General features: G+C 37.6%; 1 protein-coding gene across 1 annotated transcript in view; it reads right to left on the minus strand.

Annotated features, from left to right (window-relative positions):
- The window catches only part of man1a1 (mannosidase, alpha, class 1A, member 1), a 172,004-nt gene that overhangs the window by 12,511 nt on the left and 140,455 nt on the right, over window positions 1–19,038 (minus strand). Inside the window, exons 6-11 of the mRNA XM_023265896.3 lie at window positions 14,080–14,203; window positions 13,813–13,906; window positions 7,181–7,296; window positions 3,419–3,638; window positions 2,507–2,679; window positions 2,058–2,173 (exon numbers count right to left, since the gene is read on the minus strand). Coding sequence (XP_023121664.1) covers window positions 2,058–2,173; window positions 2,507–2,679; window positions 3,419–3,638; window positions 7,181–7,296; window positions 13,813–13,906; window positions 14,080–14,203 — 843 coding nt within the window. The remainder of the gene's footprint in view (window positions 1–2,057; window positions 2,174–2,506; window positions 2,680–3,418; window positions 3,639–7,180; window positions 7,297–13,812; window positions 13,907–14,079; window positions 14,204–19,038) is intronic.

Genomic DNA, 19,038 nt, shown 5'->3' on the forward strand with positions numbered 1-19,038 from the left:
AAACACTTTCCTTTCTTTCTGAGGAATAAGGAATTAATCAGCCCATTTATCAATAAATAAATAAATAAATGCATAAATTAATTAGCAAGATTTGTAGCCTGGACATTGGAATAATAGTTTTGAAAAATCACAGCGCAGGAATTAAAAAGCAATTTTTTTCTCATGTAGAAATTTCTAATACATTATAGATAATTCAACACTCCACATATTTAATTTCCTCTAATACAGCAAACAGAGCAGATCTGTACTTTGTCCCGTAACCAAAATACAATCACATATAGTCAACAGAACAGTATGGCCTAAAGTGTTTTTTGTCGATCTGAAATGTCTTATACAGATGATTTTTAACCTCTCCACTTCTTTGTTCTTTGGGCAACTTAATAATAATAATTAACAATAAAATAATGTCAATTCATAAGCGGGAATGTTGAAAAAACAAATCATGTTCAATCACTCGATGTCAATAGAAGCTGAATTTTCAGCCTCCTTTCTTGCTCTTGCGCAATTTTAAGGAACTTAATTCCAAGCTGTCAGTGCAGGAAAACATTACATTAAATTTTCCACAAACCAAAAAGACAGAAAGCGGAGCCTTAAGATCAAGTGAAATGCTTTACTAGCACCTGAAATTAATAACAAACAAACTTGAACAACAAATGAAAGTGTTGTGTATCTGTCGCTGTGCCTGGGTTGATCTCTTTTGCAAGGCTGACATGTCAGAAATAACTGATCAAATAGCATGACCACAGCATTTGCTTCAGTGTTTCCCGTTTTGTCCAGAGAAAAGACACAAAGACACACAGTAGTGTAGACGAACACACACTCGCCCCTGGTTAAACTGTAGTTGAGATTTGTGCTCGTGCTGTAAACAGACTGTCCTCCCGAACACAGTTGGCGAGTCGCTGAGAGAGAAAGTCTTATTAGCCAGCAGACGTCACGCTGTGCGGCTGACAACACATTTAAGAAGCCATTTGTGGCTGCACGCTCACACCCTCACACACATTAACTCACACAAACTCAGACTCACACACGAGGACAGTAAAAATATCAGGGCCTATAAAGAGGAAGTGAGAAGTAGTAGCTGCCTGTGGCATGTTGGGACATGTGGTGATTTTCACAGTTTCTGTCTTTCTCTACTATTTTCCCACTATTTCAGATCTATGTAGGCCCACGTTTTGAATTGAGGAAAGGAAATTCACTGGAAGTCCTGCACATGTTTCTAATTAGATTTCATGATATTGCATCTTCAAGAGGAAAATTACTCCAGTTTACATTTGGAAGTCAAACAGAAATAAAAATCAAACGTTCTTAAAGTTACAATCAGTATAGAACAAGAGCCTTCAAAGACACATTCTGAGTGTACAGTGAGGCAACGCAAGAAAAAGTCTCCAACTTCTTTTTATGACCTATAATACAGTTAAAAGAACAGCACTGTGGTATCCACCTTGTGGCATTTACATTGTAAGTTAAAACAGTTATGTTAACATTCAGTATTTTTTACCAGAACACGCCGTGTGTACGCTCAAGGCCTGTGTTTTAAAACTTGCGCCGTTCACAACAGCCTGCAGTCGTCTTCTACTGCTATTTCACTTCCCCTCTCAGATTTCCACTACTATTTCATAAAAGCATAAAAATGACCCAAAAAACACTTTCTACAAGCAGAAGTCTGTAAATTTTAAGAAATTCTGAAGGTTAAACATGATTTTCCATCATGTTCATCTATCTTTGTCTTAATTCTGAGCCGAATATTTTATCCTTTCTGCATTAGTAGTTAATTCTGGAAATGAAATATTGCGTAAATCTGCAAAAATCCCCAATAGGGAGACAGTGAGTTAGTGTATGTGTGTGAAGTAACCTTGCCAGTAACCCGAGCTTCTCTCTGGAGCTTAGACTGAGTGAATGACAACTTGTGTTTGTGTGTCTGTGTGTGAGAGACTGGATGTCTCTGTCAGTTTGTGGCTGCAGGGTTCCAGTCCCTCCATAAAGTGCAATGACAACACAATCATAGCAGTCCAGAAGTGAAGGCTGTGTGTGTAGAGTTGTTCAGTTGTGTGTCTTACTTGAGCGTCTCGGCCAAGTAGAAGCTCTGCTGTACATCATCGTGGTTTGGAGTCGGAGCGTAGACGTCTCTGACGCCGCTGTAGCCTCCTTCTACTTTACAATGCTGCTCTAAGGCCTGAATGAAATACAGTGATAGAGACAGACAAGAGAAAGAGATGAAGATAAAGAAGGCCATCAGTGACTGGCAACATCAATCAAGCTCTTTGTGTACTTAAAATATCACTGTATCTTGGGGCGGATTATTTGCTAAATATAAAATTGAGTTAAATAAATTGACCCTGTGGTAGCTGTTTCTCTCATCAGTTGTTTTTTTTTAGAACGTGGAAAACTGCCAACTAATTCACTTTTGGACAGAATCTCTTGACTTTCTTTTGAACTCAAGTCTGCAGCTCTTATTAAACGAAATAAGACAAAAGACAGTTTTCATTTTGATTAAGAAATGTTGTACCTGAACAGCCTCCCAGCCCCACTCTCTGTATTTTGGGTCGTGGGTGAACCTCCACATGTACATATAGGTCTCGATGACTTCGGGACGGAGGATGAAATATTTCTCATTTTGGCGGGTGGCAATGGCCTCGACCCCTCCGTCGAAACGAAATGCCTCTGGACCAAGCTTCAATGCTACACAAAGGAAGAAAAGAATGTAGAGATAAAGCAGCGTATAGCCTATTTTCACCAGAATTACATACAACACTATATAATGTAATCTGTGACAGAAATTCTTTTATTGGAGTTTACTTTCCTCTGTCATTTATCCATATATTTACATAATGTGAGTATAAGTTATGTATGTGGGTGCAGTGCAAAGCAGTGTCACAAACTTCAGGTCAGTGTTCACTCAAAAGAATAATGCTATTCAGTCGCTAGTGGTAATGTTTCTCTCTGGAGCTGCATTTAAAACACAGTGAGTCACAACATGACTTGAGGACGGATTTAAATGAGCGAGAAAAATACAATTGTTTGATTGAAGATTACAAAGAGAAACTTGCATCCCTTCAAAATATGGCATCTGTTAAAATCTGACTTTTAGATGAGAGTAAAAACACTTGACTGTCCAAATTAAAAGGATGATGTGTGTGAATAGCATTTAAAAGCCTGACATGACTATTGTAAATTAGAAAATGCTGTCAACAAAAATAGCTTATAAAGCATTCACTTTCTGGATTAAGCAATACAGAACATAGTAGGGCAGTATTTAGATATATTTGCTACTTTTTCCTTGCAACAACTGTCATCCTTGAATATACATTATAGTTGAAAAATTACACTGAAAGAATTTCTACATTTCATACACAAAGGTGGCATTCGAAATCAAGATTGAAACCTAGATGAGAAACACAAATTGTTTGTGGATATTTACCGGTCCTGGCGTAAGACTCATGACAGGTTCGGGCGATCTCGGCTGCCTGCTCCATCTGGTGGCCCGTCTTGTCGCCAGGCGCCCCATCAGCACCCAGAGCAATCATGCCACCTGCAAAACAGGTCAGGTGACCCATCTTATGCTCCAGCAGCCCCCCCTTCCACTCCGCTATGTAGGTCAGCCCACCGCTCGACTTCCTCATCAGGTTGGTTTCTATTGCCTGGAAGACACAGAGGTTTTCACAAGTGTGTTAGCTTTGATCATTAGCTTTGACGGATGCCACATCCTACACCTGACGATGCAGAGGCAAAAATTCCTTAATAATGTTTCACCATTATTGTGATGCAGGTGGTCTGAGATGAAACTAGACCTTTGCAGCTCCTTCTGGCTCAACTCTCAGGATCTAGAAAATGTAACCCTTAATCGGAGATTTCAGCCAATCGCAGAGCTGTTCACCAGTGATATGAGAGAGTATAAAGAGCAACAAAGCCCAAAGAATGAACAGCTGCTTACCCATTTTAATGCTACATTATTCGATTCTGACAATCCAATGATTCTTTCTGATTTTACAGTTTTTGGCTCTGATAAATGGTGTAACTTTTACAATGTTTTTATAAAGATGCCTTGCATTTCAAACTTGCTGGAGGATTTTGGGGTTCAGAGGGTTAAAGTGCTGTAGTTTAAGCTGATAACTGGCTTCCTTGCTCTCTAAATATTGGGATCAGCCCTTAAAAATGATCATTTTCTGATTGCGTACTTTCTGAATTTATCTATAGACAGAGTTAGTGGCTGGTAGATAAAATATGTGTGGGCACGACTGTGATTTCTTTCATCTATAAACACTAGATTACAAAATAATCATAAAAGATTTGCTGATTAATTCTCTATTAATTGAATAAATGTTGCAGCTCTGGATGAGATCATATTCTTGGATAGAAAGTTAGCCATCCCATTTTCGTGTACTGAGCCTTTAATGCAGTCCAGATTGTTCAGAATTCAAGCTATTGTTTTATTGTCCTGCAGTGACTCAGATACACATCCAGCTGCTTCTCTCCTCCCTTGGCTCTGTTTGACAAAGAAAACAAGAATGCCTACAATCTTCAGAGATCATGAGGGATTATGGGTAAAGTATCCCTGCATGCTTAATCCTGTATTTTAGTCACCATGGAATAAAGTGCATTTTACCCCCAGTGTGCTACAGAAAGACAGGCAATCAGCTCTCCCCAGCTGAGACCCATCGCTTGTCACCACAACTTAACTTGACAATTTGTTTTAACAGAGGAAGGCTGCCTGCATGCGTGTGTGCTTTGTCCTTTGGGTTTAGCTGGCCTGTTACTGTAGATTCATCTGTTCCCTGTCTTTGTCTTGTTATACAAATCTGCGTGTAGCTGTGTCTGTGGTGTTGTCCTTCCATCTGCTCAAACTCAGTATCTGGCTCATAAAAGATTAGATTACTGGAGAGACAAAATCACCACTTTAGGCAAAAAAAATACAAACTCAAATAAAATTTAAGAAGCTACAGAAGAATACTAATACCATGAGGATCTGAGCAATGTATAGCATGTTTGAAGGTTATGTGGGAAGCTACATTCTTACAACATTGCCTGCAGATAGAAAAAAACACCACAGCAAGACCACTTTTTAATATCTAAAGCTGCCCTCGCCTATGTTGTCCACTATTATATCCAACCAGCACTTTAATGACTCAGAGGGTGCAGAAGGCACGCAAAGCCCTGTGGAAGAAATCCATGCAGTTCACCATCTGGAAATCAGACCTCTGTGATTAATAAGAACAACTTCAAAATCAGAGGTCACTGGCTCTATATATGATACACTCACAGTTTTCTTGACATTAGCCTGTTTTTCACATACATTTATAGTGAAACTGAATTCCAGCGCAACAGTGTATCAGAATCTATAACACTTTCTCAGTGATAAGAAGAGCAACAGATTGAAAATTACACTTGAATTAGAAGATGAGTTCTGTACTAAATGATTTATATTCCACAAGTGCTATTACAGCTGTTAGAGGGGAAAAAATAACTTCTAAAACTTATAGTCAATTGCCACTAAAGAGAAACTTATTAAAGCTTTATATGCTCTGTATTAGTATATTCAGAGTTATTATTCTCATTGATTTGTTAATTTGTTTTGTGTGCAGTACTGCTTGTCAGACAAAGAAGCAAAGAATCTCTCTCTCATAAAACTAATGAATAAAAAATTTGAAATTTCACTTCCTTTTTTGAATGGGTTCCTATTATTTCTAATATAAAAAGATGCAAACACCACTAAAAAGCCCTGATATTACAATAGTAGAAGAGATGATAAATAACTTCTAAAACTGGATATTTTAGCTGATTATCTATATATGGTTTATCTATCTATCTATCTATCTATCTATCTATCTATCTATCTATCTATCTATCTATCTCTCTCTCTCTCTCTATATATATATATATATATACACACACACATATATATATATATATATATACACATATATATATATATATATATATATATATATATATATATATATATATATATATATATATATATACACACACACACACATATATACATATATACTAATATATATATACATATATATATACTAATATATATATAAATATGTACATAAATAGCATTTGCATGAGCATGAGCATTTTCCACCAAGACGGCCAACATCCTGTTTAGCATGACGGCAGCATGCTCGACAGTAAGTCCACTCGTTGCCAGAGATGTTTCAGGGATTTTGAGTCATTCTGCGCTGCATATGGATTAACTGCAATATAATTTTTCATCAGAATAACCATGATGATGGATTAATCCGCACTAACGTGTTTATTTTGACAGCCCTACTTTTAATAAAATTAAATCACTCAAACATGTAAAAGCAAAAGCAAATATAGATGAAGGTAGTGGTTTCAAGCATCATAAGAATTTGGTTCATCGTCTCAAATACAAAGTATAAAGCTGACTTACTGGTCAAGAAAACATAAGAAACAAAGGAAATGATACACAGCCTGGTGATGTTTGCAACCTTTTAAACCCAAAAACCACCTTCAGGTTTTAAAAGACATGCTATCATTCATTCATAAATAAATAAATAAATATATACATACATACATACATAAATAATCAGATCCAAACCCTGTAAAAACCCAATCTTTAAATTTACCAATTTTTTCCTACAACTAATTATAACAATTCTGTGCTCCTCAGTGCAACACGAGTGACTCAGCTTTGATCAACAATCATGTCACAACAATGACTTTCGGCTGAACTGCAGGCTGTGCTTACAAAGACCGGATAAGAACAGCAAGAGGCTTATTATTATCCCAAATATAAATAAGCTGTTCAGGAAATCTTTGCAAAAATGTAAAGCATTTTTCCTCAAAATTCCTTGAAGCTCGTGGTGGTGTCTTCAAATCTTGTAATTAGTCCCACCGACATTTCAAAACTCATAGATATTCAGTTTGCTATTGCATAAAACAGGGAAATGAAGCGATTTTTCACTAATTAGATGGAGGACTCAGATGACATTTCTGCTTGAAAATGACTCAAATGTTTAATCAATCATCAAAATAGCTGGAGATCACTTGACTATTTGATCAGCTAACTGTTGCAGCTCTAGTGAAGTAGATGACAGAAACTAAGAATAATTCTCATCTGTTTTACCCTCAAAGTCATCTCAACTCTTACTGAAGAGCTTTTTTCTATATGTTCTGTCAGAAGTGAGTGTGTGTGTGTGTGTGATACCTGCAGGGCATCATAGTACATCTTTTTGCCTTCCTCGTCAGTCTTGTCAGACATCAGCCAGGCCTTGAGCAGGTATTCATAGAAACTGTCACCCAAGCCACCCACGGACACGTGATCTGCAACACACAGATAACAAAGGTATATAACTCACTCACACAGATACACAAACGGGTCTCCTATATATCTGCTGGGTTAGATTACAGCTGTCATCCACAGATCATCCTCACATGACACAGGGCTGGATGTATGTGTGAAACATAAAGGGGTATAGCTGCAGTCTGTGATATACTATAGGACTATGTGTGTGTGGGCTGTTATCAGAGTTGAGCCTCCAGACAGCCGAGCTGTATTTTTGTATTTGTCCTGCTGATTGTCGGTGAAGGTGCATCCATATGCATGCGTCATTAACAGAGTCCAGCCCTGTTTGTGGAGTGCAGAGATTAAATGTCAGCTGTGATCATGTTGATGTGAGGAGAAAGGAGGCTGGTGCTGAGGACAGTTTGGTTTTGAGCCAATAACAGGACCTGGCCTCCCACAAGCTCAATATTAAAGCAGGAACAAGAGCAACAAGAGAGATGACACATACTGAAAATAGAGCATCAGTGATCTGCCAAACAGCATATCAGCTGTCTGATTAAAATACATTTCAGTAAACATGTTTCTAATATATTATTAGAGACGGAGAAAGAGCTGAAACTATGACTCAACATTTTTATCCACACAAGTGAGTGTCAAAGCTGTCTGGATAAAATAAAACTGGTCAGACAAATACACATTGTACTATATGTGTGATACGTTAAAGAGACAGGGGAAGCATTTCTGGAAAGCTGCAGTGTAGGGATATTTTTCAGACAACATTAGGCCGCAAACATCCCAGGGTTATAATTTATTCAACAAATGCATTCCCATTACTATTGCATAATTTCTTTCTAGATGAAAAACTCTCTCTCTGACTAAGACAAGCATGAAAGCATTTTTCTATGACAATTTCCTTTTTTTCTGTTTAAACTCGGCTGTTTCTATTTAGCAATGCTAATTGAATATGTCATCATTTGCATAAAATACTTGGATGAAAACATAGTTACTGGCTCCGGTTAAGAGTGTCAGCTAAATGCCAACGATTATAAGTGAGGATGTGCTTTCTGTACTTTTATTCAATATTTCAGTGCATCAGATAATAAAAGCAAGAAGACCAGAGGTGCAAATCCATATTTAACCATCACAGATACTAGCGGACCTTCAATAAAGGGCTACGTAGTAAAAACAAAACCTGAAAGAGCTCTAATAAAAGCTGAAAGCATATCAATGGATATCAAAAAACAAAATAATAAAACTAGATCAAAGGATCTTTAGTTTAATGCCTCACATTTCCTGTGGAAATCAAGAAAATTATGCCATGATTTAAGCAGAGCGATGATTGGCCTGAACAAACATGATACCATCGCAAGGTAAAATAAGCATGAGAAGTAATTAGATTTTATGTATTTCAGAGGAGAAAAAAACTTTCCAACAACTCTTTGAGCTCCTTTGATGATTTCAATCTTCCCTTCCACCTCTGGATGAGTCTTTACGTAATGATTCACAATCCACAGTCTCCCAACGATACAATACTAAGAACGTGAGGTTTTTGTGCCATTTTGTATGCAAAACAGCGTTTCAAACAAAGACAGTCTTCAATCCTTTATTGGTCTAATTTGCCTAATCTTTGTGGTTCTTGGCAGGCGGCTGAAATGAAAACACAGCAGGCTAAAAGACTGTTTTTCTGCTGCTCCTGATGTCATGCTTAACTCCTGGTGCTCCACGGCTTCTGGCAAAACTTGATTGCAGTAAATTAAAGGAATAGTATGACTTTCTGGGAAACATAATTATTTGCTTTGAAATACAAAAGAGTTTCAGTACTGCTCTCAGACGTGTCCATTTAATAAGAGGCTAGGAGCATGACATGAGCTGCGGTTCTGATTGTGAATCGCCTGTTTTGAATTCAGTTTGAATTCCTTACTGTGAATTTCATCCACTACTAAATGCACTACAAAATCATCAAATGGCCAACCAAAATGTAGTGTTGATTATGAATTACTTTGAGCAACATAGTTATAGCCAGAGTCCCTCTTGTACTTGTGCAGGTGGATACAGTATAGCTAATGTGTGCTATAAATGAAGTTATGAGGGTGTAGACTTGTGTTAAGTTTTATGCTGAGATCAACTACAACGTGTACTTATCCAAACATAGCGTCTTTGTGGAGTCTATAGCCTTGAATGTGGTACACATGTTGTACCATTTGTATATATGACAGAGATAATTATGAATATCCAACACATAATTATGTAGCAGAGTTAGCCTATGTCCAAGTAGCATTCGAGACAAATCAACCGCTGTCTACCCTTATTACATATAGACTGCTGTACTTAACAAACATAATTTTAGCATTCCAAATTGCATCCTTTTTATTTTTACTTTACTTGCATATACTACAGCTGCCTTCACTAAGCGCATACTGTTCCACAGAGGATGTATGCAATTTAGACATACTACTTGACAACATCGTGCCTTTAACTTTGACAGTCGCAGTATTTTGTGCAAAATAAGCTGTACTGCTTGTTTATACTCATGTGAAACAACCTGACCTATATGACGTAACTGTGCAGAGGACTGAGGGTCCAAATGACTTCCGTAAAATCTGACCAGGTGCAGATAATCCTGGCATTGTTGGCATACTGCAATGACAAACTATGTATTGAAACATACAAAATTTTTTTCTGTCACACTAAACAGTATGCAAGTGTGTAGTTGGTGAGTGACTGGGTGCAGAGTGGACAATCTGAACACCACTCTGTGGTTAACTTAACTTAAAACTGCAACTTCAAAGCTCACAAATTAGCATGTTGTATCTAATTTGCTAGACATAATTACAAAAAAGTGTACCAAAAAGTGTCTGTGGTGTTATGCTGAACTATTCCTTGGCCAGGGAGATCGTCCTCGAGTCTGTTAGCGGCACCACCAGTGTTCTGGCTGGGGCTTCAACACAGTGGTAGAAATGTTCTCATCTACTGCTGCCAGACAGCCGTCCAGTTTCCGCTCTCTAGTGGTCAAAATAACTGAAAGCAGCTTTAAGAACAGGGTGAAAATTGATTTTGATATGCAGGCCCACTCATGCCACTTGTCAGTGTCACTTTAATTGTATCTATTGAGCTGACAGTTCTCTCTGATATATGACAATTCCCATCCAGAAGGAAAGGCTTTTAGTGCTGGATTCCTCTGTCACACTATTCTTAACATCACTTCTCTTAGTTTTCATTGTAATCTGTAAAGCACTTTGGGCAGGAAATGTGCTATATAAATACATTTCCCTCGCCTTCTCTACAACACATCTTTCTTCTGTCACATTCTTCTCTGCTTTAGTCTCTTTTTGTACTCCATACCTCCATTCTCTCCTCTTCCTCAAGTCTAACCTCTCCGTCATTACTATCATTACCTGTTCAGGTACACGCTTTCAAGAAGCTGTTAATGGATTTAAAATTGCACCCTGTCAGAAACGGACACGTGTGCACACACACTGATGTTAAAGATAGGATAGACTGAAATGACAGCGACACGGGTAAATAGTGGGTTGCAGTAATGTAAAGTGAGTCAACAAGGTTCAGATAGAAAGTGTGGTGAAACTGTGTGACAAAAGAGGGGAAGGGAAAAGGAGTGGATATGACAGTATAGCACATACTGCAGCTAACCTGCCTCTATTGTGAGCACACCTTAAATTAATACATTTTACTGGGATAATGTAAATAAATGGGGGTAATTCTGTCAGTATGTTCAACATCTACTCCCTGTTATAAATGACCATAAACCTAGTAAACTGCACTGCTTCTCAAACAGCTTTACTGCATTAGTAAATAGCTTCTTAATCCAATGTTTTAAAATGGACAAATATAAGCATTCATTTTTCTTCAGCCATTGTTGCTGGAGCTTAGAAACTCCTAAACAACAATACCAAATTACATGGCCCTTTTCATGCAAAGAACTGTAATTCAGGCGGGGTTTTAAAAGCATAATATATTGACATAACATTTTTTACACAACTGTCTCAAAGAATACAGATGTCACAAAACAAAGAGCCACCTCTCCATTAGGTCTGCAACTAGTGGTAACAGTCGTTTTCACTGAAGAAAAATCTAAAGGTTAGTTTATCAGTTGTTGATATTTGGTCAATAAAATGTAAGAAAACAATAAATATACGTGCACAGCATATAAACCCAAAACAATATAGTACTGACTAAGAGCCTAAAATCAAACTAAGAAAATAAAAAAAAAAGTTGGGTGATTCTGACATCAAGAGAAGGCGGTGAAGAACCATTATGTAAAATAACTGGGTAGAAGTTTATACACAAATAAAAACAAACTATTAACACTCTTAACATTTTCAATCCAAGCTGGAGACAGTGTAATGATTATAATAAAAGAGTGATATGTGCACTCTCCTGGTTTTAGTCTGCACAAATTACACATGGAGAACTATTTTCTTTAAAAGATGGGCATAAAGTGCACTGCAGTAATCTAGACAAGTTGTAATTTGCATGCATTAGTGTTTCACTGTCTTCTTGAGTAAAAAAGGTCTCACCTTGGTGATATTCTTCAAGTGATAAATGCAAATTTTATTAATGTTTCTGATGTCAGACTCAAAGTCCAGCTAATTACTATCTCAAAGATTTCAGTCTTTGATTTCATTTTAATGACACACTGGTTCTTTGTTCTTTTCACCTTTATTCTGCAGAAGAAACTATGAGTTAGTCTAAGGGTCAAGCCTTGAGGCACACCAAGGGAGATGTTTATTGTCATAACCAGTGAACGACCAAAGAACCAGAAGATCAGTGCAGTTTTTTTCTGCCAGTTAATAATAAAGATGGTCTGCTGTGCTAAAAGCAGCTCCAAAAAATGACATTTTGAATCAGCTTTAAAGGTAGTACTCAGCAAGTAGAAAAAATGGGAGCAGCACTAATTATGTTTTCAACATGTGCAAGGGATGATGCGAAAGCTTGGTGTTACAAAGCTGATTGAAAACAGGGGCTGTGACTGTGATTGTGTTTTTTTATGTAAGAGCTGGTTTTGTCAAGACAAGGGAGCACACATGGTTAATGTCTGTGGTGATTTTGAATATTAAAATTTTCAATATATTTGTGATACAATTATTCATTATCCATGCATTATCTATACACCGTTTAATCCTCATTAGGATCGCTGGGGGGCTGGAGTCTATCCCAACTGACTTGGGGTGAAGGCAGGGCAGCCCCGGATACAATTATGTTCCTTGAATTTCCCCAAGTCCCATCCATCTATCCATCTAACCATCTACCCATCTATTCATCTAGCAACTGACCAATTTCAAATTTTAATTTCAGCTTTCTAACTACAGTACCTGGTGAGTCAACCACTAATGTCACTGTTTATTGTCACAGGATGTAAATTTGCTGCTTCATCAGTATGTTAATGTGATGGAATTCTGTCATTCAGTCCTATGTCACTTCTTCATATCCACCACAGTGACTGCATTACTAAACATAAGACTAAATTTAAACTAACAGCAGCTTAAACTGTCCAAATAACAGCCTAGTTCATTCATGATTTTCTAAACACTAAAATGATGAGCACGTCTAATAATAATCTCACTATTACTTTACCAACGGTAAAATAAAAACATCCCGACAGTTATGATGGAGCTCCTGAGGATGGCCACTATGCAATGCATGATTTAACTGCAGCAAATAACAGTGACTCTGTGTGACAGCTCCTCTATCGTATATGAAGAAAAGAACACAGTGTCAGTTACCGTTCAAGCCTGACCGGTCCCATCTCCATGTCTGGACTATTTCACGATGAGAAGTAATTGATGTAGTTACTGCTGTTCTTCCATGTCCATAAATATGGGTAACTCTGAGGATGCTCATATGGATCCAGCTGCTGTCTGATGCAGTAGGTATTTAATAAACTCAGAGGAAGACTCCTACAAACAGGTGGACGTGACAAACTAAACCTCACCATCTGCTAATGTTTTGTCACAACCTGGATTAGATTTATTATTGGTAATTCTCATTTTTCTGGCCTGTTACAGACTCTGTCTTCATCACATTATAGTTCCATTCTGTTCATGGGTCGCCCGCTCAGCCTGTTGAACTATCTGGGTGCCCTATAGCAACATTTTTATTGACTTTTCAGTTTGTAATAGATTTGAAAGTGAAAGGCAAAGAGAGTCAGAAAGGTTGAAATTCTAAAGTCATAATGAGTCTGAAATGTGGGAAAAGCTTTCCTAAATGACTACACACAACTCACAGCACATCACTTGCCACTGCGTGGCTTTCTGGTAATGTGACTGCATGCAGTTCAGACATGTGCCATGTTGAAAGTGATAGAAATGCTACTAGGTCTGATCTGGTAAGATTGTGACTTAAACTGACAAGTGAGCAGGGTGCTTATTCAGAAATGGAGCCAATATGTTCAGTTGTTGTAGGATTATTGGAAAGAAGTGCATGTTTATTGCAGTAATGAATCAGACACTTAGGCAGTGCCTTGATCCTAAAATAGTGAATGCAGCAGAAAGGCAAAACAAAAAAAAAAGGAAGACGAAAGAGGGGTGAAGACTTACGTTGGCCCCACTGGCCACTGTTGGGGTTCAGGTAGTTGGGGTACAGTCCCTGGGGTTTGTCCAAGCGATTCAGCACCTTACGGATGTTCATTACCTAATGATAAAAGAAGCAGAATTCAAATACCACCTAAAGTACTATACTTATTAAAACCATGTTAACTGTTTATGAACAACAGAGAAATTGAGAAAGAGGGAAATGCAAATTTAGGGAAAATACAAAGGTACAAAAAGCAAATTTTTTTTCTGTGTGCTCTGTTTGTTTTTTACCTTCTGAGCAAACTCTGGATTTCCAGAAAGTTTGCTGAGGTGCATAAACTCCAGATGTAGCGTGCCATATTCTGCCAGGATGCTGCTCCCACCTGATGCCCATGGCCAGTTTCTGCCAATACCACTGTACAGAGACAGAAGCAGAACGAGAAACACGTTTTGAGTAATATAAAATAATAACAAAGACACTAAATCACAGGCAATGTGCAGTACAGCAGACTATCTGAACTCTTAAGCCACAAGCAGAACCACCTTTACTTGTTTTAACTTGTGTACATTTTATATTATTCTTGTTTGGTAGGTATTAGCACAAAATTACAGTTAGAAAAGCCATTTATCAGCGCACTGTGAAACCTGCTTTTCTTGACACTAAACTGACAGCTGAAAGAGGTGATAAGTCTTCAGAAAGTCAGTTTTAGACTTTCTCTTAGACACTCAGCAGTCATACAGGAAGACTGCTAAAACATTCCTGTAATTTAAATGTTAATTTAGAAAGTCACTGGGACCCATCATCTTTTGCTTAGTGACATTTACAAATAGATTCTTAAAATACATGAAAACTTCTGTAAGTTAAGGACACTGAAACTACGTGTGTTATATTTATGGACATGTTTGTATTTTTTTCACACACTTGAATTTGGCAGCACATTTTTTTCTTTTTGGTATCTGTCAGTCAGTGAAAACATGCTGAAACGTGGCCTCTCCACTGACAGTCTGGTCGTGACGATGAAGGTGCGTCAGCTCTCAGACCATATGTGAGAGCAACCAGCCCTGGCATGCTTGACAAGGACAGACGACCTTGCAACAGTGTGTGCGTGCTGGATCATTAGAGCCACTGACAGATCACTTCCAGGCCAAAGACTGATGACTCTGGTGGCGATGCCTCAAGTAACTACTCATGAATACATATTAACTATTCACGACGCTGTGAAACACACACCGGGATGTCTGCACTACAACAACCACATGTGGACATGTGGACATCAACTACACAAACACTCACAAAGAGAAAGCCGAAGCTGGGGAGACATCCAACAAATGAGAAAAAGGGGGAGGAGAAGGAGTGTGAACTGGGAGAAGGGCCATACATACCCACACATCGCTTTAAAGAGGTGGATGAACATACTAATTATCCCCCCCTCTTCAACTCATCATGCTGCACAAGCCATAATTTGTTTCCCATTACACCATGGATTTAATCAAGTCAGCCAAACACAGAGAGGAACACGGCAGCATCGGCAGAGAGCAGAGAGATGGAGATCAGGGTCAGAAAACATAACTGGAGAGAAGAAAATCTCATCACTGCAGACTGATTAATTTAGGAGCCGTGTGCTTGTTAGCTTTAGAATGAACTTTAGACAAATATTTAATGCAGCCAGTGTCACACTGCTGCCATGATGTATTGTCAACTTAAATCTAAACTATACTATGTGTTAAAGTCTATTCCTTTATGTCCACAACACTCTCACTGCTGCCTCCACCTCCCCTCAGTCAGCTGTAGACTTGATCTGTCTATCCATCTTTTTCAATCCTTTTATAAACCCTCTGATGAACAGTAATCCCTTCCCTTGGTTGGGCACGGTGGGGAGGCAACACACACCTTTTTAAGTCACTCCTGTTCACCCCAATCCCTCCCAAAACCCTGCTGGGAGAAACACTAAATCCCTGTTAAGGAGAACAAAACAAAAGACAGCAGGGGAAGCTGCTGCGTAAACCAAACAGACACAGACCAATGAAGTGCAGATATAAAGTGTAATACTGGAGACAGATAGATGAGGGCGTGTTTGGAATATCATTAATCTGGGCAGAGTGTCTGAAAGTTTACAAAAGACAAATTAAACACCATTTGAGATGTACATTGCTGGCTGGAACTTAATTAGAAAAGAAGAAGTTTAAAAGACCAGAGCTATCAAAGGCACTCCGCATATTTGCACACAGTTATGAAATAACTTGGGCGATATCAGACATTAAGAGAATTTACTTCAAGCAACAGTATGCGACTATTGAAAGAATAAATAACAAAATATTCCTCTTCAAAGTGCAAGTTTTATTCATAACCACAAAACACACTCATTTCCAAATCAAAAGGATTTTGCTGTTCCTCCATCTTTAAATATGGTTTAAGCTGTCATTTCAACTTTTCTAATCAAATGTTTGAAGTTAGAATTTATTATATACACAATAAGTGAAACAGGTTTGAACATTGCAAGGCAGAAGAAGCACCACAAATAAGCAGTTTGGATCTACAATTAAGTTTAAAGGTAGTTGGTTTCAAATGAATTGAAAAAAACGTCCATTTAAATGTAACCCTCGGAACCCCAAAACATGTAAGTAAGTGTGAAAGGCATTTTGTCTTAAAAATAAAATAAAGAAATCCACACAATGACAAAATTGTTAATTCCAGATTTCTGTATTTTTTGTAAAATGAATAACAATTTAAAAAGTGTTCTATTTTTGGGATTCAGGGCATTGAAACTGTAATACTGCACAGAAGACGTCTCTGAGTTCTTTCTATTTCTACACATTGTTGTGCTGTTTTCATAGAGGTGCAGGACTACATATTGATTTAAAAATGAGCCCATGATGAGTAAAAATGAACCTGGAGCAAAAAATGCAGAGAAGCTGCTTAGGGTTCAGAGTGTTAAAGTGACATCTCTAAATGCAATTATCTGTATACTGTACAAACAGCACCTAAGAGAATAACAACAGCTGTTGCTACAAAACACATATGACAGCAGAAAGAGGTGGGTGAAGAAATCTGATGGATACAAACCAAGAAATGCGAGTCTGTCTCCTCTGCATGGCTGCTTACTTAATACGGTAAACCCAAAAGAAACTGTGGGTCAGAGAGCTGCCACTGCTCTATTTTGGGCTAATTTAAACTGCTTCAATAGCTACTGGAGGACAAGTCTGGTGTTCTGATGGAAAGTCGTAATTGTTCCGGTCACCTTCTGTACTGGGCCTGGAAACTGGCATTCATCCATTTACAGTACAATAGAGCTGTGTTAGTCCATCTGTGTCCACTGTTGTGTTTGACTACTGATGCATATGTCCTGGTGGCCCAGTTTCCAGAGCTCTGTTAACACCAGCAGGCTCTACACCCCTTTTCTCACATGGGATGTAATGGGACTTATTAGCTCTAAGCTTTAAAACATATCTAGGTTAGAACCTCTTGAACTACAGACTATACTGCAATATCATAAAAATACTGTACAAGTGGCCAAAGTTTTATTTTACTTATTTAACCTTTATTTATTTAACCAGGTAAGTTAGTTGAGAACTGATTCTCATTTTCAATAACAACTTGGCCAAGAGTTTTAGCTATCCTAAATGAAGCGCTTTTAATTTATAGAAACTATCTAGCAATGACATCTACTGTACAACGATAATGGTTTTTTTGAGCCTTACTTACAAGGAGGAAAATATGAAGGTTTGTATTAAACTCTGGCTCTGTAAAAAGTTTCTTAAATCTAGTCACAGTGGTGTCTCTTACTCTTTATCGTCACGCTACCTTTGGATAAAAGGCTGTGCTGATGAAGCATCCTTTATAACCAAACAGTATTAATGCAGCGTAGCACACTGGAAAACATCCAGCAATTCTCTTTACAAACCAGATTGAAAGTGGTGACCTCGAGCCAGAGGACTTTTAAGGGATTATGGCTTATTCCAATGTATCAAAGCTGATATTGAACTGTCATTATAAATCAAGAAATCAGCCACCTCTGATAGAAGTGATTTGATGCAGTTTGTGTGGCTACAGGAATTCTTTATTATAGACTGTAATTCATTTGCTTGGCCAATATTTTATTCAGTTTTACATCTATTATCAGGCACACATCACGTCAGGCCATGCAGAATTTAATTATAGTGGTCTTTTCCTTTATCTTTCTCTTAAATATTCCATAGTATGATATTATCCATTACTTTTTTCTTCCAGAGGATAAAGTGTAATAAATGTTTAAGTAAACAGTTGAAAAAGTTTAGTAGGATTGAAATTTAGGCATCTACAATTCTATGACAACTGGCCAAAAGTTTACTCCTCGTTATGAAAACTGTGGATACGTCTAAAAATAAAAACAAATTTTGATTCTACATTCGTCCACTTTAAATTTAAAACTACCTCGAGGGTGCAAGGGCAGAATTTTTGTGAAAAATAAGTTTGAGTTCATATTTAGTGTAACCCAACAAAATATATGTATGTATCCTTTAATAAGAGCATGTTGCAACATTTACAAGTTTGTTTGTCATTTTTTAAAATTTGTTGTTAGTACATTTTGAAATCATGCAATTTTTCTCTATGCAGAAGGCAATAACAAGTCACCTAACAACACAATCTGCCAGTGGAATAATGTGAAATCATAGGCAGTAGAGTACAGTGGCCTCTACACTGTGACCTGGCCACATGGTTGACGAATAAACATTTCCTGTATGTCCTGTAAGCACATCCACAAATGTGTGTTTACTGTGAAGCAGCTGTCCATTTGATTCCATACAGTACACAACAGAAGTGAGTACACCTCTGTGCAACATCACTTAAATGTCAAATGATTCAAAACTGTATCACTTTGCAATAAGTGCTTCACTTCTAACTTGAACAAGGTATTTGCTCACATGTAAAATGAAAAAGTAACAGTTGAGACTTACTATATTCAAAAAAGAAACCCTACATGAGGCAATAAGTGCAAACAAGAATTTGTATACCTTTCTTTATTGAAATTCAAATCCTTTATTTTTAAATGTTCTGTAGGTCCACCTTTATTTTTTATGAGACTCAATCATCCTCGGCATGACCAAAGAATGTGCTCCTGACATACATAAGGCTTCTTTTTATGTTCTTTAGCATGTTTAATACAACAAAAATATCTTTGCTTACTCAACAAATGGTAAGCAGGGGTATTATTCTTAGGTAAAAGTGGACAGTATCATACTGTCTGAGCTGTCACAGAAACTGACTGCCAC

The sequence above is a fragment of the Amphiprion ocellaris genome, chromosome 12, assembly GCF_022539595.1.
Source record: "Amphiprion ocellaris isolate individual 3 ecotype Okinawa chromosome 12, ASM2253959v1, whole genome shotgun sequence".
In the NCBI taxonomy this organism is placed as follows: Eukaryota; Metazoa; Chordata; class Actinopteri; family Pomacentridae; genus Amphiprion; species Amphiprion ocellaris.